This window comes from Trachinotus anak, unplaced genomic scaffold (genome assembly GCF_046630095.1).
Source record: "Trachinotus anak isolate AG129_WGS33_773 ecotype Australia unplaced genomic scaffold, CSIRO_AGI_Tana_v1 ptg000004l, whole genome shotgun sequence".
Taxonomy (NCBI): domain Eukaryota; kingdom Metazoa; phylum Chordata; class Actinopteri; order Carangiformes; family Carangidae; genus Trachinotus; species Trachinotus anak.
This window is the reverse complement of record NW_027273855.1, coordinates 20,132,677-20,160,334: the sequence shown is the minus strand read 5'-3', so window position 1 is coordinate 20,160,334 and position 27,658 is coordinate 20,132,677. Positions and strand designations below refer to the sequence as shown.

At 40.6% G+C, this 27,658-nt stretch overlaps 1 protein-coding gene across 2 annotated transcripts in view; it reads right to left on the bottom strand.

The window, feature by feature from the left end:
• Positions 1–22,775, bottom strand: part of adcy6a (adenylate cyclase 6a) — a 39,427-nt gene extending 16,652 nt beyond the window's left edge. Inside the window, exons 1-3 of one of the 2 annotated variants that reach the window (XM_071476792.1) lie at positions 22,580–22,775; positions 18,801–19,077; positions 17,729–18,668 (exon numbers count right to left, since the gene is read on the bottom strand). In XM_071476792.1, the coding sequence (XP_071332893.1) occupies positions 17,729–18,668; positions 18,801–18,820 (960 nt within the window). In that variant the 5' untranslated portion in view covers positions 18,821–19,077; positions 22,580–22,775. Of the gene's footprint in view, positions 1–17,728; positions 18,669–18,800; positions 19,078–20,793; positions 21,045–22,579 lie in introns of those variants that run through there. The other variant, XM_071476794.1, reaches the window with a different exon arrangement.
• Positions 22,776–27,658: the final 4,883 nt, after the last annotated feature.

The following is a 27,658-nucleotide window of genomic DNA, read 5'->3' as shown; positions in this document are numbered from 1 at the left end:
TGGTTTCCCAGGCAATGAGAGTGACAGTAATGCAGACAGAGATAGACAGAGATAGGTACACAGTACATCTCAAGTGCTTAACTTTACCGGAAAATCCTTCCATTAAAAAAAAATAAAAACATTTACCAGTGACCTGCTTTTATTGCCCTCTTTGTTAGGGTTAAATTATGATACTAGCGGCATGAATTTCATTTCCCTGTTTGCCTCTTCTGTCAAACATTTCTGTTCCCTATCTCTCTCAAGAGACTGTATGTGCATTAAAGTCACAGTGAAACATAAGTCAGAGTGTCTTTATCTTCTGTACTGTGATGTATTTCTGTGTGAAACCAAATGGGTAAAGTTTAGTTACTAGAGGGATTCAAATCAAATCCTCAGATCAGAAGTGTGCGGGGCGTAGTAACTACGGCGATGTGGTATGGAGCTGCAGAGGACAGACCCTCACCTGTGTTGTTCGACCACAACGAGGAGGATAAGGGTTAAATGTACAAATTAGACTTCGACCAATTCTTTGTTTACCTTATAAATTCATGTAAACACCCTCAAAACCAAAATGCATCATACTCTACACACAACTGTGTCAGAAATTCAGGATCATATGTGACCCCATGTCTACCTCCTCCAAAGAAAATTAATCAGCACTTGAATTACATTTTTTGCTGGCATGTGACTATTTGTTATATCTTAAGATATAATTTTGTCATTCTTTTTACAAGGTAGTTTGAACTACTTTTTCTCAGTAGCTTTAGTTAACCAATCTAGATCTCTCCCAGGGTAGCTTTGCTAGTTTGTGGCACGATGGCACTGCTCTCATATCCACACTCTGATTCACCACACTGTCATAGCACAGTCTGAATGAACTGAGAATGCATGATCTGATACGGACTGCAACCAAGATCTTATTAAACCTTTCTCACACACATGTGACATGAAATAAAAATGCATGATTGTTGGACAGTGTGAAGACGCCTTTACACATCAACAGAATTGGAAGATAAATGTATTCATGAGACATCTTCAGTTCTAAATCAATTAACAACTGAAAAGCATGTGACATGTTTATCCTAAGTCCACATATTTTATTATTATTTTATTTATACTTTAGATACACCAATTTTGCTTTGACATACACTAAATTGCATCAACTTGCAGTTATCTGTAGCTAATCTATACTTACAAATGACACAAACACACACACACACACAGAGAGAGAGAGAGAGAGAGAGAGAGAGAGAGAGAGAGAGAGAGAGAGAGAGACAAAAACATTTCCTCTGACAGGAAATACCCCTGTTTGTGGGATCAGTTATCCCTTTTGCTCCTCATGGTCCAATGACCACCTAATAATTTTTACAGAGTGCTAGTCTGCTGCGTCAGTGGTTTAATGTGCTGCTGCACTGGGATAACCTCCAGTGTCCAAAAATTATCCCCAAGTACAGCGTGGGAATTGCTGTTGACCCATTATAGGGCCACTTCCTTAAGAGATGGGCCCTTGTTTACAGCCTGGATGTGAAGCTCTTCACTCCAGAGGCTACACTGGACACTAACAAAGGAGAGTGGACTAGAAGGAAGCCCAGAGATGATACATCCTGTATTAAACAGCAACAGGAGAAAAGGACTAACACGAAGCCTGAATTCAAACAGGGTTTTACGTCGTAATCAGACGTAAAACCCTGATCAAACGAAATCAGTGTCTGAAGCAAATCTCCTTTGAATCTTTCTCCTTCTTTCAGTATTTATGATGTTAAATCCAGTATTTGGGTATGTAGCCAGAATCTACACTGACATCTCCTGGGTAGAAATGGAAGTACACAAAGGTCAAGGGGTTATGTAAATGTTACTACCATACTGTACCTTCAACTCACATTTTAAACAAACACCCAACAAATAACATAACAGAACAACAACAGAATATCTCCTATCACTCTACTTTTTCATGAGTATCATTTTTTAGTCCTGCAATATTTGCATTTCTCCTCACACATGAAGCTCAGAGTTTAGTTACACTGCAAAAAGAAATGGTGATAAGACAAGGATGGCGACATCCGGGCCTTGACATCCTTTGTTCACTGAAAGCTACAAACAAATTTGGTTTATAGGCAAATAAATCTAAGATGATTCTGCTTTACATTATTTATTTTTATTTACATGTGAAATGTCAGGCTGCCACCAACGATGTCATAATTCGGTTTCGTGGTTATTGTGTTGATGTGTACTTCAAATCTCTCTATTTCACTCACACTTTTATGTATTCAAGCTGCTAGCTCGCATTTCTTAAATGATAAATGATATTACCTCCTCTTAACATACCATCAGGACTTTTCCTTCTAATTCTGTAAATTTTTTAAAGAGTCAGTATTCTCACATATGTAATTATAAATGTTTATCATCTGAAAGACACACTCCCTGCAAAAATGCAATTCAGATACTTTCGTTTTCTTTTAATATTTCATGATTTTACCTTTAAATCTAGATGCATGTTTTAGAGCACTGTTGTAAAACTACACTTCAAAATTTATTAATTAAGAAATAAAAATGGAAACCACTGAAGTATAGAAACAAATCAGGAATAGGGTGTTTGCTTGTAGAGCTAATTGTTTGACTTTTTAGTTAGGTAGTTTGACTTTACTCTCTTCACTCTTTACTATCTCAGCACGATCCAGGTCGTTCTGGATGACTTGTGAGCACCTTTTGCTTTTAACATCAATTGTTCTTCCTTAGAAGTTCATTAACCTCAAGTGTTTTGTTTATAGATCATCATGCTTCCTTTCCTTTTGAAGTTTTGCTGGAAAGGCTATCCAAACACATGTAGAAAATAGTCAAAATGTTGTACTTCAGAACGGCAAGCCTGCAGTTTAGAAATTATCTGTGTGTATCTTTACACAGTTCTCCTCCTTGACATTCCTCGTGATGAGAGCTTTTCTACCGTCCTAATATTGGTCAAAAGAAATGTGTTTACTTGTTTGCATGTACGCAGATAAGAATGGATGAATAAAAAATGTATACTGTAGCTACAAAAGACTCTGAGAATAGCAATAGGTTATTCTAAGTGGATAAAGGTGACCCAAGGTGACACAGTGCACAGAGTATCACAGACAGGAATAGAAACAGATGGGAAATGGACAGATGAGTTTGAAAAGAAAGCTAACAAGGGGTGGGGTAAAAGAAAAAAGAAAAAAAACAAACAAGCAGCATAATGGACAATACAGATAAAAAAAGAAGAATGGCAGATTTTAAGAGCAGGAAGGAAATTAGTGGTAAGTATGAGGAAGGAAAAAGACAATGTGAGGATGACAAGAGAAAGAAGAGTACAAGAGAGAGAGAGAGAGAGATCTGCGTGAGAGAGACAGACAGAGAGCAGGACAGATATGGGCCACAGTGACATTAGGCAGATGGCTCAGAGCGCTCAGCTCTGTTTACATTACTCTCACTGTTCAAGCAAAAACAGCCATGAGACAAAAGTGAAACCTGCAGCACGATGTGTGTTTTGCAGGTGAATACCTCCTGTCTGTCCATATGTGTGCGCTGTCAATACTTTGATGTGTGGATATGTGTTTTCTCACCAAATGGAAAATGTAAGTACTACTGTAAGTATGTATCTGGTGAGATTCACTCAACATGCGTATCACACTCCATGTGTCTGAGCTCACAGGCTCAAACTAATTGCTTGCTTTTCTCAAGAGGGCAAGGGCTAGTGGGTTTACAGAGTACACAGTAAGGTCCTGTGTTTACGCAACAGCACTCCACCTCTTTAGGAGCTCTGCTTGGCAGCGTTTACCGGCTACCTGTACACACTGCCACGCTCCCAGTGCAAGGCCACTGCACCTGCTCCTGTCCACTGTGCTCAACAACACGCTCATTTATCAAAACTCATCACTTATTACCTCACCCTGCCAGCCCTGCCTTTGCTGGTGGGTCCAGCACCATTATAATCATACCACTACGCATTACGATCTTCATTGCTCACTCCCTGTCAGGTGGGGATCATGACTGAGTTACCAATATGATTATGGCCTACTAAAATGGTTATGTTCAGTTTGTGAAGACTAAAATAAACCAGGAATTGAACATCACGTCACTGGAACATCACATAGTTTTTTTTTGCCATAAAAGCAGTCGTCATTTCCCCGGGGGGTGAAATGATGGAAGCAGCCAGCCAGCCAGTCTGTGGAGTGGACCTCAGCCTAATCCCTGGATATCAAAATGGCATTATGTAAGAGCTGCTCTGATCTAGACAGGACAGGCAAAACAACAGTAATACTGGCTATTCAGCACAACATAGATTAAAATGTATTTTGCCACAAAAAGCCTCCAACAGCTTAGGGAGGATATGAAGGCTTAATCAATAAATGATCAACATGGCTCTATGGATGCACTGCTGAATAAATCAACAACTCATACTGTATGTACTATATATAGTATGTAATGATGCACAACAATAACAACATTTGAAGGAAAGATACAGGTACAAATATAATGAGTGTTAAGTTTGAATATTTCACTTAGCATTAACATCATACAGTACTAGAACAAGCTGATACAGAAATACTGGATATGACTGTAGAGATATACTGAATATACTGTTAGATAATGCAAAATCAAAGGATTTTAGCAACTTTAAAGCCCCTTAGTGCAGAAATTAAAGTGCAAAACGCAGTGTTAGGGGGTTAATAATTGCATTTTTCTTGTAGCAACGCTATGCACTTGCCTGTCAACGGTAATGATGGGCAGCAACACTATACCTTCCCTCCACATCCACACACTCATCTCCACCTCTGGAGCTACTGTCTCCAAGCTGGATGAGCAGACAAGGATGGGAGGGGGGCTAATGGAATATTCAGAAACTTTATTTATAATTTTTCTCCTCCTTTATGATGGATTTAGCACAGCAGCTATTTACTTTAGCAGGAAGTCTGTGGTCCTGACAGTGAGTCTATAAACATTGACTTTTAAGGCCATCAGGCTCCTTTTCAGTCTGGGGAAGAGTTGAAAGAGGAGAGAGCAATGTGGGAGAATGTGGACAAGTGGAACATTTAACAGCGTCCTACAAGAGAAATACGAATCTGATGTATCAGGAGAAAATTATTAAAGCAGATATAATCCATGGTTTACATTAACCATGGATTATATGGCTACTTGGATGTGAAAGAAACTGCTAATTGTGAGTAATCCATTTTTTTACCCGACTCTGAAGCTCCCCTTGGCTTTACAGTGTCTTTTAGCTCATCGTTTTGGTTTTCCAGTCCCCAACCGCAGTGTTGTGGTTCACTCTCATTCCTCTAAGAATCACTTTCGGTAACAACAGCTAAAAAAACTAACTATACTCACAGATAAAAAGCCACATATTTCACTCAATAGTTGATGAAGACCAAAAACAGAACTAAAATTGGACTTAAATTAGCCAAGGGCCAGAAACTTGGGTCAAAATGAACAATAATTTAGCTCCGTGTTAGCTCATTGTGTAAATATGTGAAACAATGTGCAGCAGTCTGGCAATAGGTTTGCCATATCTTCTTAAAAGATATGTGAGTGTTGTGTTCACAGCTTATTTCTGTTGCCCCCAAGCAGCCAAGAAATATGTTATTGTACTGTCAACATAAAAGGAAACTGATGAACAGAAAAACAAACGTAGACTGTTGGTGCAGTGAAATAACTAAAAGAATCCTCTCCAAGACAGAAGGATGTGACTAATTACCAGCACTAAAAGCCAATGCCATTTCAAACCACTCAATCTTGATCAAACTGGTTCAGGTTTCTGTGCAGTGCAAAGTTCCAGTGTCTCTTTTCCTTTTTCCTCAGTGTGTTCACACAGCACAGCAGTAGGTGACCAGCCCCCTTCTTTAATCTCCCCATCCTGCTCTCCATCCCACTTAACAATACGCAGCCAACACCCAACACCGAGACGCTGATCACAGGAAGGCGAGTGTGCGAGTGTGTGAACACGCAGATGCACAAACCGAGCAGGTCGGGGAAGATCATAACATTTTCCCCTGGTATTTGGAATTACCACTGCACCACTTTCTTTATTCAGACCCCATGCAGGCGGGTACAGTTGACAGAATGAAAAGTAAATAAAGTACGAAGTTACTTTCAGGACATGCAATGTGCATGCAAAAACTGGAATGCTTCATGCAGTGTAATTCACACTTTAAGTCACATCTGTTAGCAGGAAGAAATCAATCAGATACATTTCCCAAGACACAGAGCTAGACAAAGCTAAACACACACTTTTGACCATTCAGTCAGTTTGGAAGTCATTGCTGCAAAAACAAGATTTGCTCTAATGTGCATGCAGGTATTATGTTCACTTTCTCGACTTAATGTCCCTGTTAGAGAGCTCTTTTTGAAGCCAGCAGTCATTATGCATGAAGGATAGAGATGTGACGATGATGGTGATTTTATATATAACTCAATCATCGTTGAAGAGTCTCTTTCTCTCTGCTTCTTTCTCAGCCTTGTGAAAGGTTCTGCTTAGTGTTGGCCCGAGACTCACACCCACGGAGACTGTGAATTATCAGAGATGGCAGTGCAGCATTCACTTAGCAACTATCACCCACATTCCACAGCCTCCCTCCAAAGACCTGTGGTCCACCCCCCCCCCGGTTCATGTAGGGTGCAGTGCCGGGACCTGCCGAAAAGATCGGGGGGGGCTCATGACTTTGTTTTACAATCTCACACTGACATTCCACAGTGAGAATATACTATATCCATGACTTGTTTGCAGCTAAACCATTACAGCTGCAAATGACAATTGTTTTTAGAGGAAGGTGAAAAAAAACAGACAGCAGTAACAACCAACAACCAAAAGACAGAGGCCCCCACCTTCTGGAACTCTCTCCCAAAACATGTCATGTAGTATTGGTGTGTTTTACATTATATGGTATTTGTCTTCTGTGTAAAGCATCTTTGAGTATCTTAATCTATCTGTAAATAAAATGTATAATAATAATAATAATAATAATAATAACAATTTTCATAAGAGTCTATGATTATGACTCAATTCATAAATGACAAAAATCGATTCTTATAAAGGCAGAGCTCAGTGCAGCGCCGAGACAGTGCACAGAGTAAACATCCTGGTAATATTAGAGTAATAATATAGTGAGCTAGTTAGTGAGACATGTCAACAATTGCTAACAACATTCCAACAAACACACAGTTTGATCTGTTCCTTACACTTGTGCTCTTGGCTTTGGTTTTGGAGAGACTAGAGAAAAAACTATACCATCCTCAGCTCTATTTTAGTCCTGAACTTTGCAAGTAAACTCAATATGTATATATGGACCAAACAAAACATCTGGAGATGTCACCTTTGGCCTTTGGGATATTGGAATGGACATTTTCTGACCTATTATTGAGCAAACAACTAATCAATGAATTGAAAATAAAAAACTGTTTAATTTATAATACAGATAATCATTGGTTGCAACCATAGACTGGACAACCACTGTTTGTGGGAGGGGTTTCACAAACTGTCAATGAACTGACTAATCCTTTCAGCGCTGCTTAATTTCAAATAGCTTGAAGCTGTCAATGAGAACAATATTTCATGCTGACATGGAATAAATCATTAAGCTGGACAGTACTGTCCAGTAAACCTGGTTGAAAATAAGATTCTGAATTTATAAGACCTCTTCTCCAGAGGGAGCGATGACTGATGGGATATTGTTGTTGAAACTGGGCCAGCAAGAGTGCAAGCCCTAGCTCATTGGTCTTTGAGGAACATCTGGAACTCCTTACAACATCTGTGTTAGATCAGGCTCTGTAAAACACACTCTAGCACCCAAAACACAATGACAGTGCTTTACTCGTGACAAAATACAAGAGTCTGTCCTGTAGGTTCCCCCTTATCTTTCCCTGAGTGTTATTTATTTCCATATTCTTTCATTTATTTTCTCCTGGCTCCTCACGCTCCTGCTCTTACTCGCTGTCACTTTTAGCCTTTGTTACAGAGTCTGTGTGTGTGTATGTGCAATGCCAGGCAGCTGCTGGGTTTGTGTACTCAGCCTGAGCCTCATGTCTACACACAGCTCGCACTGCCCTTATCTGAAATGACCAGAACCACATCAACAGATAAAAGAGCCAAGCCCCGCCTGTTCACTCTGCTCCCACACTCGGTCGGTTGGTCTATACTATACACTGTCTGGAGGTGAGACGTACTACAAGCAGGCATTTGCGTCTTACCCTGGAAAAACTTCACATAAAAAAATAATCTTTTAAGCTGTAGAGAACACAGTAACCTGTGCAGTCTAGTCATTTCTGAAAACGAGATTCGGTAAATTTGCGATGAACAACAGGGGAGAGTTTTGTCCTTTCTCAGGAAATCATTTTCCAGGACATTTCCAGAGCAACATCAATCAAAATGTTTAAAGGTATTTTTAGTTTCTAAGCGCTGTCATCATTTCGACTGATAAGAAGCAGTGTTATTTAAACAAAACAAAACTTTGTGATGTGAGGGCACAAAATGTAATATCTTTGCCCTAATTTACGAGTTCAATTTCGATCATATCTTTTTCATTTTAAAAGCTGTTCCCATTACAGCGAGTAACAAGTCTCCACTGATTTTGTTCCTCTGCCACACACACATAAATCAGTATCACTTATATACTCTTAAAACATAAGTGTAAACAGTCTGTGAATTCCCATTATAGTTTGTTACATGCACTTATACCAGGGGAAGAAAAGGGTTGCAGGAAATGTTGACTTGTGTAAATATCTTGGATATATGGATCAGAAGATTATCCTCTTTCACATAATAAGACTGGTTCAAAGTCCAGTCCACAAAACAGTAAATTTAGATTTTGGACACTTATGAATAAGCATCATTCCACTTATTGTAAATCCAGAAATAATTTACAACAGGAGATTTGTTCCAACAGCGGACAATAAAACATCTCTTCTTTTTTTTTTTTTTTGTAATCTACTAATTCAGACATTTAATAGATGCAGTTTACTCTCAACTCCATTAGCAGATGGGGTCTTGCAATCTGTGAAGGAAGTGGTGTATTTTTGTCTAAACCAACATGCAGCGCATAAGATAAATCACAAAAGATGAAAGAAAATGGGTATCTGATATTGTATTATATGTGTGTGTTCTTTTAACAGGAGGAAATGGTGCAAATGTGTGGCAATTGTTTCTGTTCCTTTAACTGTAATTTATTCAGAAAGTTCCAGTCACAACATATTTTATTACAACAAACATGTTTTTTAAGCTAAAATACGCTGACGCTCCAACTCTTTTCCCCTGTCAGTGCTGGTATTTGCTTTGAGAGAGGAATTTACTTTTTTCTTATAAACATAAAAAGTTAAGTGTGTCATCAGTCATAAAAAAGTATGTCTGATGACACACATCTTCCTATTAATAATTCTATTTTTCTGCATTTCCTTCAGCAATTTTAGACATCTGTGAATGTTTGAGAGGCTGTGCACTGAAATACAAGACCATACACATTTCATAAATAATGTAAAGCCAGTTGTCCCGATCACACTGTCCTTATTCTTCAGTTGTGTTTCTGTAAACAAGGAGAGGGGCATGCTGGGGGCCTTAACACTGAAAAACTACACACCCGACACATGTCTATTGGCAACCAGGCGGGTGTGACTTCTGCAGAGAGAGTGTGACTACTGAAGAATTCTGGCATGGGGGGGGGGTGTAAAAGTGTTTTTATTTAAAGAGAACAACAGAAAATTGCATAAAGACAGGAAGGGAGGAAATTAGAAAAAAACCCTGCAAGGCTTCTCGGGTTCACCTGCTGTGGACAGACAACAGGTTCAGGGATAACTGCTGTGATGAAACAGAAAGCCTCTTAGATGAGTTATGTCAACATTAGAGGAATGTAAAGGAGTTGTAATTAGCAATAAAACCAATTATGTAGAAAAAAAGAAACTCATCTAAATAACGGAAGCATACAAGGCCAATTATTCACCCAAGCGAGCTTTCTTTAAAAACTGTGTATCTCTGAGGCCTAAAAGCACATCCTGCACTGTTCCCACAGCACTCGCGCTGCAAACATGCACTGTCATAGCGAGCTGACCAGAGATAAGCTTCCCTCAACTGAACAACAGGCAAACAACATCCTGTGCATCCTTCTCCCTCTCAACTCCCCACCAACCTCCACTCATATGACCTCTCCTCTGTCGCCACCATGTTTAATAATGGACTGTCTCATTTTGACACCAGGGGGGAGGAAAACAAAAGCACGAATCCATCCCTGCAGCCAAACAGCAGCGAGTCTAGAAAGCTCGGACCCTTCCCACCCTTTCAGATTCTCAAAAGGAGACGTAAACGGCAGAAATCAATTTTGACCTGATTTCTTTTCTTTTCTTTTTTTAAATCTTTACTTGAAGTAACGGTTACCAAACCGTATACCAGCAGGCTGAACTGGGTCTCAGCTGCTTGAGTCGTAGTTGTTTCCATGGCAACCGCTGGACCAACTGAACACAGGCACTGAGTGAGACACTTAGCAATGCTGTTTATTCCCCATCATTCTCAGAAGTGATGCTAAACTAATAAGTCCTTTTTCAGGGCTCTTATTGGTCCACAGATTGAAATCATTGGCAGTGGGCATATGCGTTTGCGTTTATGTGTCTGTAGCCATGTAATCCTCATAGAAGTACACTAAACTGGATTCTATATTTAACATTATTATGATTACATACTATGTAATCTATATACTATATATTATATGCTGTACAAGATCTCGATAATTATCATAAAAAAATTCCCACACTAATGATGATATGGAAACAGAAATGGTTCCGATTTTTATAGCTGGATAAAAAGTGGAGCAATGCAAATGCAAGCAACCTGTGCCGATAAAGACGGGGACCACAACAAACCTTTCCCACCATTTGAAAAGATAATGTTACCGTCCCAAATGGTTAGCATTAGCACCCAAGCTCACATACAAGCGTTTTGTGGAAATGCTACCTCACACCCCTGCAGTGGTCACTACTATCTGCCCTTTCAATCATTACCCCATATGATAAGAGCTCAAAAAGAGCTAGGGACACAGCAAGTGTAATTTTAAAATGAAAGACATAACGCCAGTTGGGATGGTGGGAAAAACAGGTTTCAAAAGCTAATGGAAGTCATTAACTCAAGGTTTAAGTCTCAGGACAGAAACTTTTTTCTGAAAACAGCCCTGCCTCAGTTTTATACAGAAGGCAGAGTCTGTGAAGTATTACGCCATGTTGGTTGAGGAGAGCATGATAATATTATAAACTAAATGATCCAATGATTATATGATATAATATAATATAACATAATATAATATAATATAATGCATCAGTATGTCACCTCACCTCACCATGACAGAACTGTACTATTAGTTTACAACACGCTTATTTACAAATACAAATAAGTGAAATATTTAAAAAATGAAACAACAATGTGTGCGTCTGTGCATCTCTGTGTGTGTGTATGTGTGTGCATCTGTGTGTGTGTGTGTGTGTGTGTGTGTGTGTGTGTGTGTGTGTGTGTGTGTGTGAGCCCATCAGTCAGCACCCATTCCAGTCCGGAGCAAAGTGTACATGTGACAGGTATCCTCGTTAAAATGCTGCTGCTGCGTTAAACACACAAATTATTTATCAAGGAGGCTGTGGAAGGACTGCGTGGGGAGAATATCGGATTCTCGCCTCACTGCCTCCTCCTTTCCTTATAAAGGGTGTCTTATTCTATAGCTGCAGCTTTGCACAGGTGATCATCACAGGCTGACACTTCCTCCACTGGGATCCTAGTCTTCCATCTCGAAACACACAGGGTTATTCCAGCACCAGGAGCTGCTGTAAAACTGTGAACAGCTGATACCCTTGATACTGTGTGAGATTTGCTCTGATTAAACTACATTTATTCTCTGTACAACATCCTGGATATTTAAAAGAAAAACGAGTAAACAGCCATTTGGAAAGTTTGACGTGAGACATTAGCGGACTTGCGTATAAACTAAGTGCATTACTACATAAGCAGCACATTTTTATTTAAACTCTATTCCCTTATCTTATCTAATGAATACAAAACACTTTAAACACTTAGCGGGAGCTTGACAAGGAGACTAGTGAAACATATTGGCTATCCCCTGACCCAGAATCCACATGCCCTCTGTGCTGTTTAATGGGCTTTTAGGGGCTTAACCTATCATCTCTGCTGTGGTCAAAGATCAGAGATCCACCAGAAAATACATTAGGTTACGCTTCATTAACGTACAACATAAAAAGATAAAGAAATCGGTGCAGTATCTGTGAATATACAGCATTATCAGCCTCTACACCTGTGTGTGTGTGTGTGTGTGTGTGTATGTGTGTGTGTGTGTGTGTGTGTGTTTCAGGGTTTGTGAAAACGCAGATCCATGTGTATGCAGAGAAAAGGGGGATAGAGTGACCTGCCTGTTGCTCTGACGCAGGCTCTGATAAGACTGTTCCATGTGACGCAACAGTTAGCAGAAACGCCAAGGGCTGGATATTTTTAGGAACCAGTCTTTGACCTCTTACAGCACTTGTGTCAACAACATCCACATAACAATGCTGGCCATTGTCAGGGGCCATAAAGCAAATAATGCTGGGGTGAAGAATGCACAGTTGTAAGAAGTCTCCGTGACAAAATGCAAAAAAATTTCAACATATCATCAGCGGTTGGCGTGCGTACAAAATAAAGTATGGCCCGACAGAGTGACGTGTAAGACGTGCTCTGTGCTTTTTTCTAATTTAATCCTGGACAGAAGATGTACAGTACATGCCAGTATTCACATTCAATTACACACCCACATATAAGATACAGGACAATAGATTTGTGATGTTAATTCCCACAGAAAAGCTAACTGCGGCAATTCTGACAAACATTCAAAAGAGACTATAAGAGAAGGCGTCAACCATAACAAAGCATGATGGTGTGTGTGTGTGTGTGTGTGTGTGTGTGTAGTGATGGGTGACTGGGTGGGACGTGCACATGTGTACGTACTGTCCTGCTGTGGCTAATTGATTTCAGCTGAAGAGTTTGAGTAACAGCAGAGTGAAGCTCACATGTAACAGGACGTCATTATAAACTACAATAGACTGGTGTTTTTAAAACGCTCCTGCATATGACCAGGCAGTTCAAACTCGTAGATGCTGTAGTTTATGGTGCGAGTGTGTACAGTACAACACTCGGAGTGAAGCTAAGTACAGGCACTAAATTCTGCTGAATGCAGCTGTAAAAACACACACACCAACAAACGCCAAGAGCAATACAGCTTAAGCAACAACCAGATGGACTGCATGTGTTTTTGAGAGGTTTGAGGGGATTAAGAGCCATAAATTTCTAAGAGCTGAACATGAAGATACTCCTCATATAGCGAACGGAACCCGTCAAGATGTCTGCGAGAGAGAGAGAGCCTAAACTGGTCTGGTGAATAGAAACAGACAACCCTGGACAGAATAAACTCATACTAATGCTCATTTTCATGAACAAGCATACAGTAATCTCATCCAAAACTTTATAACTCTGTGTTTTCTGTGATTATATGGTCAACAGGATGATGATAATCTTGTTTTTTTCAAAGGTGCTAAATTAAGCAGTATTTTTACCACTGTTGTGTTTTCAGTTTATATTTTTTGTGGATGTCTTTTCTTTTGTGCTTCGAATAAGACAAATGTACTGTTAAGCCATTCTGTCCAGACTTTTATTAGGGTCTTTCATGTCTTTGATTTGGAACATCTGTTTTGTGTTTTGGATGATATGCTGCAAGTCACAGGAAATGTAAGTTAGTATTTTACCTTTAAAAGGACAGCGTGTGTGTAAAAATGTAAGTTAATATAAATAGTAAGTAAGTATTTGATTCTTCCAATAGTTTAAAGATGGTTTTGGTTTATAGAGAAAAGGTCATTTTGGTGATATCTACAAATTAAGAGCTAGATTAAGAGTTTAGGGTTTATTTTTTAAAGAAGAACAAACTATTATCCTATTGTTTATAAGAAGTAGATCTTAATTCAAAAGGAACAGGAGTGAAGAAGATTTATGGGAAAACTTTGCAGCTGTTGCTGAGCGGTCAGTTAGAGATGCAGTGGGAAAACAGCTATTGTTATACACCAGTTAAACTTGGGAAAAATGGGACTCATGGATGAAAGTTACTGATGGAGGTGTCAAAAGGAAGCAGGTACTTTTATGCATGCAATGTTGGGTTGTTCTTGCTCTCTGGAGACAGGTCTCTACCACTGCGTATATCCAAACAACAATTCAGAGTCAGACAAAGTCAGTTAATTAAAATTAACATTGGACTTTTCATCTTTTGAAGCTTTAATCATAAGGACCAGTAATTACTATGTATCTAAAGAAAGAAACATAACATAATATTCATTTTAAAGTCTCATTTTACTGATTTCACTTTCTTGACTTAACACTTGCACTTTTCTGCAAGACAAAATATTCATGACTACATAAGCAACAATCTAAGTTTAAGTTTGCAACTTATCCCTCAAATTATCCCATTATTCCCTCAAGGGACAGATACAAATGTTAGAAAGAGCGGAAATATATAATGATTTATAAGTGTCCGGTCCACAGCTGGCCAACAATGTCTAAATCACATTTTAAAAAAGCAGAAGTCAACAGTGTAAGTGCATTTATTGCTCGATATTCAAAGTAAACTTAACATTTCTTGTACAGTAGCCTAACGGCCTCTGGAATAAAACCAAACTGTATTCAATCTGTTTTACATGAAGGCGATCTAAAACGCCATCTGATTGCATTAGCATAAAGTATTCACAGAGGACATGAGTGGGGTCTTTGATGAAGACGTTAATAAGTGTTCGGGATCTTTGTGTTTTTACAGTCATTTAAGAGCTGAGGTTAACAACACCTAACAATCAGTTCTTGTCCTTTTGACAAAGGGAAGTGAACCAGCAAAAAAATAAAAATCTTCTCTGATCTACTCCAAAGCAGTTTAGTTGATGTAAGTACAGATGTTGCTGAGCCTCTTTCATAACCACATCTGTATTTTCACCAAATCTCAATCAGTCATCAAACACAGTTCCCAAGTATTTTTAAGGTCTGTGCGACTGAGAAATTTGTGTTTGTGCTCAAGCGTTTTGTGGGCAAGTTTACAAAAGATCTGTTGCAACAATACTGAAAGTTTAACAATCAAAAACTTCGTTAATCTGCTTCATCAGGACTGTGTGGGTGTGGTTTCATCAGATCTGTATATTTGACAATTTATTCACAAAATGATTAACTGTTTAATCAAGAAAATAATAGCTAGTTGCAGCTTTAAACACACACATCATTCACTCTACAATGATCAGATTCTTATAGGTTTTTTTCAGAAATCAGGAGACTGCAGAATCTAGTCCCAGTCAACAATAACCTTTCAACTCAGCTGCACGGATTCCTTCACAGTTCCCTGTTTAAACCTGCAGTGCCACCAAGCCACCATGAAAAGACAGACAGAAAAGAGGATCTGCATTTACATCATTCCTCATGCACAACAATATCTTTATCTATAACCATCAACAAAAACCTAGTGAGGTTAATGAATTATTGGAGAAAGAGGAAACACTTGTACACAAGCGTGAAGCGGTGATTGATGACACTGTATTACCGTGTCACACAAGCGCACAGATGACCTCAGGAATAAACAGCATTGCTGGGCTGCAGCTATCTCATGACATTCATTTACTTCACAACGGTAAACAATGTGGGAGCCTGTGATGGATTGTACTCTGGTATCATGCGTGATGTTGCTGGGTTCCCACGAATCCCTACCCTTGTCCTGTACATCAGTAATTAATTGATAATAAACAATCACAAGGTTATAAGAAATCCAGCTAACACGTGAAAGGATATTTTGCTTTATGCTTATAGCAATGCCAGAGACATTACAGTGACAATCAGCAAATCATTATGTCCTATATCCCTCTATTGTTTTCATGTAATTGTCTTCCCATTCTAACTTTTCCCCAAGGAGACAGACAGTTGTAAAACAGCTATAGCAATACAGAAAGCAAGCAGCCACCATACTGTGCCCCCCCCCCCACACCCCACCCCGCACCCCACCCCGCCCCTCCTTGGCCTCAACCCGTCACCCCACCCTTGGAGAAAAGTACAAAGCGTCCCTTGTGTGAGAGCACAGAGACCTGAGTGATACTGCTTTATATCATGGTATTCTCCCACTGTCACACAGCAGCACACACAGACTCACGCACACAGAGCTGTCCAGCCGGAGCGGCTCTTTCAGCCCACTGACCTTCCACGAGCCCCTTGGTCCTTGGCATGACGCACAAACAACACACTGTGCAGCAAGACCCATAAGCTTCAAAGTAAATGTAAATATGCAGATACAACATGGTGACAAAACACAGAGGAGCAGTTAGAGAGCGTATACACTGCATCAGCTGTGCTGCCAGTTCACGCGGCGTCACCCCATCATAAATGTCATGACAAACGAGACGTTTTAACTGCAGCCAGACGTGACGGGACGTCACAGTGCCTCAAGTTAGGCCAAATTACAGCGATCACTTATCATCATGATTCAACATTTTCCAGTTTTCTGATGTATTTAATTATTTATAGACAACTTCAACCGCAGTGTTTTCTTTTTGATGAAAGAATACTTAAACAATAAACCAATTGTCAAAATAGTTGCCAGTTAAGTTTCTATCCATGTCATTTTAGCCCTACTTTTTTTAACCACATTGCAACAACAATACAATACAACACACCACATTTTGTATCACTTTGTTTGGAAAGAACATCTCACTTGTTGGTGAGTTCAACCATTGTATTCAGGGCTCCATTTCTTTATGGATGACCAAATACATTAAGGTAAAAATGTTCCCTGTGTATAATTTCTTTCATGAGATATTTGGTTTCTTAGAAAATTTGGGATCTTGTTTATATTGTTTGGCTCATGGTTTAATTTGTGGTGGCTCACAAGTTTATTCATTGACCCCATCAGCAGCAGGCAGCTGTTTTTAGCTATGTGCTACCATCTGACAGCAGCTACCTGGTGAACACACTGTGGAAACTATAGAAGCTAAAAAGCTGGTGGCCTGAAACATGATCATGTTGCTTCTGATTCTGCAAGTAGGCAATGGTTTGATAAAATATTCACCATATTGAATTTTAAGGCGTAAGTTTGTCAATATTGCGTTCTCTGCTTGTTGCACTATAAAGTGGCCAAAAGTCTATAATGGGGTTCATTCACTCAATATGACTGAATATGAACCGAATGGAGAGATTAACATGTTTTCACTTATGTTGTCTATGGTGTATACACATAAATGCCAGGGTAGAGTAGTACTGGCTGAATGTAACCAAGCCCACAACCTGTCCTTTGTATGAGACAAGACTATTAGCCAGACACAGGTAATTTAAAAGTCTCTCCTGCCACTGCATCTTCTTACCCTGATGAGGACATGCTTTATGTTGAAACAGACCTCATCACCCCACATCCTTCAAATAAAGTTATTTTTGGACTTGACAAATGCTTGGCTCCACAACATACATTTGTGTTGAAGGAGCCACCAAAGAATCTGGGAGTTAAAAGTGAGGAAATATATAAACACGATCAGGCGAAGCTGAACTTCATTCATTCGATCAGAAAAACTGCAGGATAAAATACCCACATATACTGACTGAGAAATTACAGAAGAGAAGGGGAAACAAAAGTAGAACTGCCAGAGTAGTTTCTGACCTGTTCCCCATCAGTTCAGGTCGAACATGACAAACAAACAGATGTCAAATCAGAAGTCAAGCCTCTCTCACCTGTTTCCAGAGGAACTTGTCTTCCTGGTTGATCTGCCAGGTGGTGACCACGTGTATGATAGACAGCACTGCTCCACTCAGCACCGCCGCTCTCATCCTCACAGGCAGCAGAGTGTAGATGATGTAGATGAAGAACACGGACCACCAGATGCCCTCTGAAGCACTCCTGGGGGCCACCATGAGCACCCCGAACACCTGTACTGACACCAAGACTCCGATCACCAGGTAACTGACCATCCACATGTAGTCCTGGTGGAAGCCGTTGCGGTTGCAAACTACCATAAGAGCCATGAAGAGCGCCATCGCCACTGACAGTGCTGACGAGTAGGCCACGTGAGGGGCGGCGTGGACACAGTGGAAGGTCAGCATGATGCCGCACACGATCACAAGCACCCCCATGAGCATGGTCAGGGAGCTCTGGTTCAGCCTAAAGAAGTATCGCTGGTATAGGCGCTCCAGTTTGCGGGACTGGAATTTTTTCGACTGGAACACCCGCACCACCCTGAGCCAGCAGTCCGCAGCCGTCACCACCCCTGCTGCGCCGTTGGGACCCTCATCGCCCATGTCCCCGCTTCCTCCATTACATCCCCCTTTCCTCCCTTTCAGCTCCCCGTCCTCAAAGCCCAAGTCGACCGATTTCAGCCCCACCCCTTCCCCGGGAGCGCCTCCCCTTTTACCGTAGTGGTCCTCCTGCCATCCGCAACGGACGCCGAAGTTACCCCCGCCTCCCACAGCCCCGGCCACCCCTCCGCGGTGGTGCTGATGGAGGGGGGCTCCGGAGGGGGGCTCCATAGCATCTGGGTCCCGCAGACAGCTCATGTAACGCGGGTTGCAGAGAGATGAGCCTCCCTTCCGTTTGGACTTCTTGCCATTGCGCTCTCCCCACGCAGTCTTGCGGTCGTCCACTCTGGCAACTAGGAAACCACTGAACCAGGACATTCTGCATGAGCGGACAGAGGAACAGTCAGTACAGGAGCAGGGTAAAGACAGGTAACAACTACTGATAATGCTATATGTAGGAGGACCCAACACCATTTCCTCCTCTATCCACCTGTGGGAGGTGTTCATTTACCTGTTGGGGTTCTGGTACATGTCCCAGCCCTTTCCCTTGCAGCCGGTTCACTCATTTATCCCTGTGGACGAAATTCTGAAGAAGTGAGGAGAGGTTTGTAGAGGCCACACTGCAGGGCTGCGGGGCTGCAGGGCGGGAGTGACTGGACTAGGTCAAAAGGTGCACCAGTCGCTTCACAAAGCTCCAGATGTTTGTGCCAGGGCCAGTTACCAGAAACCAAGGTTAATGAGAAGACCAGTCCCTGCTGCTAGGCCTATCTCCACGGCTTCTGCTGGGTCTAGAGGAAAAAAAAAATCAGACACACACAGTAGATCGTAAATGAAAAACAGGGAGAGCCGATGCACAAATAGATCTGTGATGGTGTTGATGGGAATACATGGTGCAATTTAGATCAGATGAGACACATCAAATCATGATGATAATGTGGATGTCTTGTGCTGTCTGTTGATGATGCTAATACTCCTATTAATGAACAGGCCTGTCTCGCAGTTAGCTCTTTCAATCACTTGTTGGAGAACAGAGCCCCTTTGTCCAAAATCTGACAGGAAATAAAATGCATCATTTTTTTTCTACATAATGCACATAAATCTCATTTCCTGGATAACCAGACACACTTGAGATTTCGTCTCGTGTATGAAAACTGAGACAGAATCAGCAGAGAAGAACAAGCCACTTCAATATCAGAGGGGGAGAAGAGGGGGAGGGGAGGATAGGACCCAAAATAGCTTGTAGGTCTGGGTTTTTTAAGGTGAACCAGAACTTGCTCAATTTGACCCCCATGCAAAAACACACCCTCTGGTCAAAACACACAACAGCATTTTGGAGTCAGTTGGGCTGAAGCTAAAAGAAGGACCTTATCTACTGTAGCTCTGTTTATTATCACAATCAATGATAAAAGATGAGCAATAAATACAGATAAATGCTGCAGGACAACGGGATACTGTCAAGACAAATATCAAGACAGAAGTGGTATATACAGCATGACAGGGTCTGTGGCTCTTACAGCATTAGATTAAACCAACAGTTGTTTAGATATCACTAAGAAATCAAGCTGCCAATACTTCCCTCTTAGCATTATTTACCATATCTAACACAGACGCACGTGTCTCAGCTTGCTGTAGGAAATTCATGAGTGGAGAGAAGAGAAAGAAAATATTAACTGTGAATGGTGTCAGTTCTATATTCCTTCAGTTCAGAGTTCAGCTTTGCTTAAAAAAATCTCTGTCTGTTTGGCATGATGTAGACTGTTTTAAATATGAAGCGTTTGCCTTGGCTTTGTGTTACATGTTCTTTTAATTTTTTTTTACATATATATATATATATATATATATATATATATATATATATATATCATGTTTTTCCACACACAGAACAGAAGCGTTTTGCTTGTTATCTCTTGCTGCTGCATGTAGTGTAAATGGTGTCTTGAGGCCCTTTTGTGCTGGGCAAATTTGGGCGTATGACAATCATTAATTCAGTCATGACTGGGGATGCACCGCTCTGTATCAGGGCTGATACTGTCTTTTGTTGCTATCAGTAACATTCATTCTGTCATTTTAGTGCTGCTGTGTTACCTTACAAGAGGATGATTAAATCCAAGCACAAAAGTATATAGATCTTAATTTTTGGTATCCTGGGGAATCAGTATTGGCTGAGAAAAAGTCAGACAGAAACATCTCTATTAGGAAGCTACACTGTAGTTTCAGTTATTGTTCTGACTTAAAATATCTAAAATATTCCCCTTATGGTGTCTAGGGACGTAAAGGGGGCCTTTCTGTGATATTCAGTTGTGGTTTTATGCTGACCTGGTCACATTTTATAGTATTTATATCTGCCGTGACATCACTATACCATCCCTACAGCACTTTTATAATAGCAAATATAATAATAGCGTGGTAGAGTAATCATTCATTGTAAGTGCTGTTCATTTTCGTCCTGATTGAATTATAAAACATCCACATATGCCTCAGCAACTGCTACCAGCTGATCTTACCAGGCCTCCAGACGCCCTGAGCTCCACACTGTGCAGAGACACACGCAAACGCAACGCAGCCGCCGCCGCCGCTGCTGCAGCCGCTTCTGCCGCCGCTGCTGCCGCTGCCGCCGCCTCCTCGACCGGCATTTTCACCGGGGAGCCATGCTGAGTCGTTGAAGCAAAAATAGCATTTCCTCGCTATATCTTGCCTGCATGCATGCGCCTTCTCTGGCACGTATCCGTCCCAGCCGTATCCCTCCTCCCAGCTGGCAGCGGATCGACAAGATTCAAGGAGAACCCCCCCCCCCGACACACACACCCTCTCACACACACCTCCCCTGTCCTCTCCTCCCACCCTCTCCTCCCCTCCACCACCTCCCCGGCTGCGTCCCTCACTCCCCTGCACAAGGTCGACCAGTTTGTACCCGTTCGCAAACGTCGCGGTGTTGCCAGCCGCTTTGGTGCGTGTTTGCATGGTGCTGGCTGTACTTACCCCCACCCCCCTCTCCACCCTCCCCACTCTAGCGCTAGGGGAGGGGAAGTGGGGAAGGGAAGGCGGGGGTGACTGACTATTCCCAAGGGGACATTTTCAACCGGACAGCCGCTACACTGGCGTTACAGCCACAAACAGCGCGCATAAAGTCATTCATTGTGGGCTTGTTCCAGCCAGCCATGTCCGAGGCTACCTCTCTCTCTCTCTCTCTATCTCTCTCTATCATCCAGATGATACAGATGCGAAAACAGATCAGGCAATTAGGGGGGAAATCAAAGGTATGCAACGCGTTGCAGGCTCGCTTTTTGTTTTGTTGTGCTTTGCTTTTGCATTTCCCGTCGCCCCGTTGTAATCATGTGCGGACGATAGCTGTGCTTGCGATCCGGTGTGTGAATGCCATGCACAGGGGAGGCCGTGCGTGAGGGCCCGCATTCAAACAGCGTAGGCTTCTTGTTACATAACACCATGGCCTATGTGACAACCATAGCGGGCACCATAAAACCATTCGTCCGGCAGCTCAAGTTAAGATACAAACATGCCTCTGTCAGCAATTTATTTATTTATTTATTTATTTGATCTATATATGTATGGATAAATACATAGGCCTATATTGGCAAATGCACCGAAGTCTGCAGCAGAGCAGTAGCGCGCAGGATCAGTGTGCTGGCAAACATGGGTAAATAAACAGATACAAACATGTTATTGCTGCTGCACATTCCTCAGCATCAGTCAGTGGGTGAAGGACCAGCGGCGAATAATGCTCTGAACCCCATCATTTACAACCCCCACGGTGTGTGTGCATGTAATGGCAAGTGGGGTATAAACGGGGGTGTTTCAGTTAAAAGTTATGTTACTGAAAAGACATATCTGCAGCCGATGTGAATCCTGGTGAGCATCAGCTGCGACCTGCAAGCCTCTGAACGCAGCCCGTGTTTAACACCCTTCAGGACTGTCAGCTGGTAGCAGAGACAGAAACGCAACGTGATGCAGCTCATCCTCCTCTACCCCTTACACACACATATGTTGTTATTGGTGGAAAACATTTACTGGCCGTGTATCCTTTGCCACCGCCACCAGTGTGGAGCGGAGGCCTCACAGCAGCTGTCGCCCAGCGATGTCATTCACTCCGGCAGAAATGGTGTATTGACAGGCAAGTGGCGGAGGCGGCTCGGTGCAACCGCGTTTGAGAGGTTTGTGTGACAGCGGAGCATATATATATATATATATATATATATATATATATATATAGATTATATGTCGGCCTGCAAGTGTGTCACAGCAGCAGTTAACAGTGAGAAAGACGGGACTCACCGTGATCATCTTCTCTTTCTGTTTCCCCCGACAGGACCGCAGCAGACAATCCGATTCGATGTGCGAGAGACGGCCGGGGGTGGAGGACCATTTGTAGCCTGGCTGTCCGAGGATGGTCCTGGTTAAACTGGTCACCCTGTGGTGGATCTCCTCCTGTCGTCTTCTTGCTCCACTCCCTTGCCTCTCCTCCCCCTGACCCTCTCGGCTCCAAGCACCACTGTTAAGACGGGGGAAAGCCAGACACCACACTTCCGATTACGGTTTTCAAATTAAAAGCTCTGCAACAAGCAGTGGTGGGGGAAGCATTCGATTGAGTAAAAGTGGCAATGCCACAATAGAAAAATAAGTGATTACAAGTACAATCATGCATTTAAAATGTCACTCAAAGGAGAAATTTGATGAAAAGATCACCAACATTCAGATTTTACATCTAAGGTGAAGGCTTTACCCATATTATCAAGCTGTGATGTTCCTAATAAAGTCCTCTGTGAGTCTATGTTATGTCATTAGATTAGGACAAAGTGGCCAACTGTTCAGTGGTCCTAAAAGTGTCTTGGATATCATAGAAGTACTGTAAGGCTGCAGTCAATAATGCATTCATTATCAATACTTCTGACATTTAAAAAAAAAAAAAATCAATTCATTGTTCAGTGTATAAAAAGTAAGAAAATAGGTAAAAATGTCTAATGTTATTCTCTGAAGCCAAAGGGAACATATTAGAACGACTTGTTTTGTCTTACAAAAAGTCAAAAATCCAAAGATGTTGCGATTATTGTAATAGAAAACTATGTAAACTAGCAAATATTCACATGTGAGAGGCTGAATATTTTACATTTTTGTTTAAAAAAATACTTAAACAATTTATCCACTCTCAAAATTGTTGCCAGTGATGATCAAGTGGCACCAGTGGTGAAAAGTAATTCAGCAGATGGCATTCAGGTGGAGTTAAAGCTTGTGGATATGTTTACTGCTTGAGTGTTTAAAGCCAATCAGAACAACTGTTATTGCGTTATTGCTGAATGTCTCCTGGACAATAATCAGAGGTCTTACTTAATGAAATGTTACAGCGGTGGGCATGGTGTCACTTTTAAAACTGCCTCTTTTTGATAAGGCTGTGATCCAGTCAGCTATTAGGCAACCATCTAAATTCTAGTTTTACAATCTTCATTTTGTTAATTTCTTTAAATATACTAAGTGTGTTTGCACGGTCTCAACAGATTAAAGAAAACCTGATTTCAATCACTGATCCAAATCCACTGTTCCAAAGTCTGTTTCTAATTTTAATTTTCAAACAAACAGGGCTGAGGCAGTTGTTTAATGTTTAGACTACTAAATCATATTTTGGAAACAAATAATAACGACCTACAATAAACTCTGTTATTGTGGAAATGCTTAGCTGGATGAAGTAACCTTTAATAATAGCTGAGTTTTGAATATTGTCGGTACCGATAGACATGTTTCATCTGTTATCTGTAAATGTGCAGCCAGTGACTGTGGTCATACAGAAGGAAAACCAGAGGTAATGTATATATTCATTTTCCTTAAACAACTCTGGTTCACATGATGAATATTTTTGTCTGTCTCACCCTTTCTGAGGTTTCTTCCTTGTTTCCCCCGTTCTGTGGTTTCTGGGGAAGTTTATCTTTATCCATTTCAAGGATGTAAGGATGAAGGGTGTCACATGCTGTGCAGACACAAACTTATGATATGTGATACTGGGGTACATAAAGAAAATTGACTTGTTTTAATTCAAACGATTGCATTAAATGTAATTGGTTTGTGGTTCTATTACCCCAATTTCCTTGGCTTTTAAGCTTTTATTTTGAAATCAGATCGGCTGCAGTTCGGCTGTAATGCTGTCTGACTTTGGCTGGTTTGACGCAGCTCTCCTCAGCCCAGGCGCGCCGTTGCTCACACCACTCTCCCATTCCCACTTTTAGTAACTCGGTACTCCCTCTAGAGGTGAAGCGGTGTCTGCAGTGAGCCCGGTCGGTCAAACACCAAGAGCTGTGATCTCCAGCAGGAGTCCCACAGGATAGAAACAGTGATGGAGCGGAGGAAGGTGAAGTCAGCCTAAACATTTATTTTATCCTTTTAGGAGGTTATCAACTTTTAAACCATAGCTGCATTAAACTCTTAAGGGGTCCATGGGGCAAAGAAAATGCTGTTGGGCCCCCACTGACCTACACTGAATGACAGTTACATCATATCCACAGGCACCCAGAGACCAGCCAGTACTTAAGAGCTGAAATGATTGGCTGATTAATTGATTCACTGATTGACACAAGATAAATTGGCAACACTTTTGACAAATGTTAAATTGTTTAAGTTATTTTTAAGCTAAAGTGGCAAAATTTCTCAAGCACCAGCTTCTCGAACGTGAATATTTGTATGTTCAGTTGAACATTGAGTTGAGTTGAATTTTTGGGAAATAATAACATAAATGTTTCACTTTTTTCTGACTTTTATACACTAAACAATCAATTGATTATTAATAATGAATTGGTTACAGGTTTACAGTACTTCTGTGATGGAATAATACTGCATTATCTGAGGCTTTATTGCACGGTTTTACATTGATGTTCAAAAACTTCTTCTTAGAATATACACTGTAAAATATACATATACATTTATTAATTGATTGATTAAAAAAACATTTAAATAATTATCTGAAAAATGTACAGGGGGTGTTACAGTATTTTTGCAGAGCCTCCAGAGTACAGCCTCCAGGGACAAAGTAAAGCACTTGCTACTGCTCATAAAGCTTATTGCTGTAAGCTCACAATTCACTGAATTCTTGGAAATGAACCAGAGTCATTACAGGGTCTATTTTCTAAGAAATATCTGATTTATTGCCAGTGTGTAAACTAAATCAGACATGATACAGCTGTGTTCACAAAAGGTGACAGGTGATAAGGGCCCTGTCAAAACTGTAAGTGTAAACAAACTGAAATGAACAGGTTACAGTGGATGGGCCCAACTTGAGAAAAATAGATAATAGTCTACAGACTGTAAGATAATTATGTAAAGCCCACAATCATCTTTTCAAGTTACTACTGAAATTAGATATTTATATTATTATTTTTTATGAACTAATCCTAGATAAGAGTTTGATATTGTAAGATAATTTCGGCCCACGTTTTGTTGGTCTGGCTCACATTTAGTTCCCACTGTATAAATACAACCATGTGTGTGAAGTCTGGGTTACTGAAGCTTAAGGCAAAGCGCAAACTGCCCTGGGGCCCAACATCCCCAGATTCACTGCATTTGGTTTTAGGTAATTTGATAAAAATGTAGATTTGTTTGAGAATTTGCACCACTTCTGTACAAAATAAACAGAGACTGGTTTTGTATTGTTAATGAATTTTGTGACTCTGTCCTGTAAAATCGCACTGCGTCAAACTCTGTTTTTAATCATTTTATCATTTTTGTCAAATTTTTTTTACATGCTCCTACAAAGTTGTTTTAAATCAATTAACACAAACTGACACACAAATGTTGTTCTAACACAAGAGAAGTGGTTATTTTCTGAATCTCTGGGCATATAGCTAACATGACATATTTTACTTTAATTTTTTAATCTATTTTATTGGTTTTATTATCTTATCTTTTTGATACTTCTGTATCCTGTGTGCATTGGTCTCAAATTGTTTTATTATTTACCTTTGTACTGTCTTACTATCAGCTTGTGAGTCTATAAAACATTTTGAGATACACTGTCCTGTATGAAAGGTGCTATACAAATAAAGTTTGATTGATTGATTCCTTTGGCTCTCCCAATAGTTAAACTGTCTATTGCATACTATAAACGGAAAACAAGTTTAGATAAATTCAAAATATGTTCTCTAAGTGTATAAGAGTACCATTTAAGATTTTTAATTTTTGTGTTTAAATACTTTAATAGGTCTGTTTAAGGACAGATTACATGTACTGTTAGCAAGATTAAGTTCAACCCTGGATTTTTAGGACAACTATAAAATGAACAATAAAGTAGTAAAACTGCCTTGCAAAATGGTTTTGTGTCAAAACTGAACACAACATGAGTAATTGTCTGGTTCTGATTGGGGTTAGTGCTATTGCAGTCATTTTAGTGTTAAGCATGTACTACACATGGATTACACGTACATCTATGGAATAAGATCTGGCTTTTGGAGGAATTTGGTGCAGGTTCATGTTTTCACAACAATATTTGGTCTTTTGTGTCTGAACAGCAAGCTGCAAGGTGTCAGAGGGATAAAGCAGGACACTGTTTTGGAACCTGCAGAAACAAATCTAGTTACAATCAGAACTGAAATAAAAAAGTGCACCTCAGATGGAGCCATGTTACTCTCCTAAATAGACACGGCCGACAGACCAACACTATCTTTCAAAAGAACTTGTGAATAAATGAAAACCGAGTGTACAAGCAGGTGGGCAGAAAACAAAAGTATGTAAATATGTCCCGAGTGGGTCTGGAAAATGAAGCTGGAATTACACGTAGGCAAATGTGCATGAGGGTCACTCAGATACATTGGCTGTTTATTTTGTACTTGTATGTACATTTACGTGTTCTGCAGTATGGCAACTTACTGAAGTCAGTCTATCACACACTGACTGAGGGACGTTCATATGTGTCATACATGTAATAGTGGTAAGATGTTCGAGTGGTATTTTACCCTGGTATAACTGGGTCTGAGTAGTTTGAGTATTGGGTGTTGCACACATACGCTGGTATCAAGTAGAAATTGAAAATATTATCCCAAAATATTAAGCTCTAGGCTACATCAAGCTGATTGTTATTTACCTCACTGTGATTATTGTGTTGATTTGTGTTTTTATCGTAAATAAAAATATACAAACTAGTATGTATGCTGTATCATGAAAGTAGCAGAAATAAGAAACTCTGAAAAAACCTGGGGACACTAAAAGTATTAAGGCCAAAATATAAAACAATAATTAACACTTCCAAGATCTAAAAGTCATGTATCGATTACGCAAACTGCAGGCAGCAGGAGTAGTATCCACAGGCTAACATGCTAACAAGCATGACTTTGGTAAATGAACGAATCTGGCACTTTGAAGAAACGGTTGGTCTCTTCT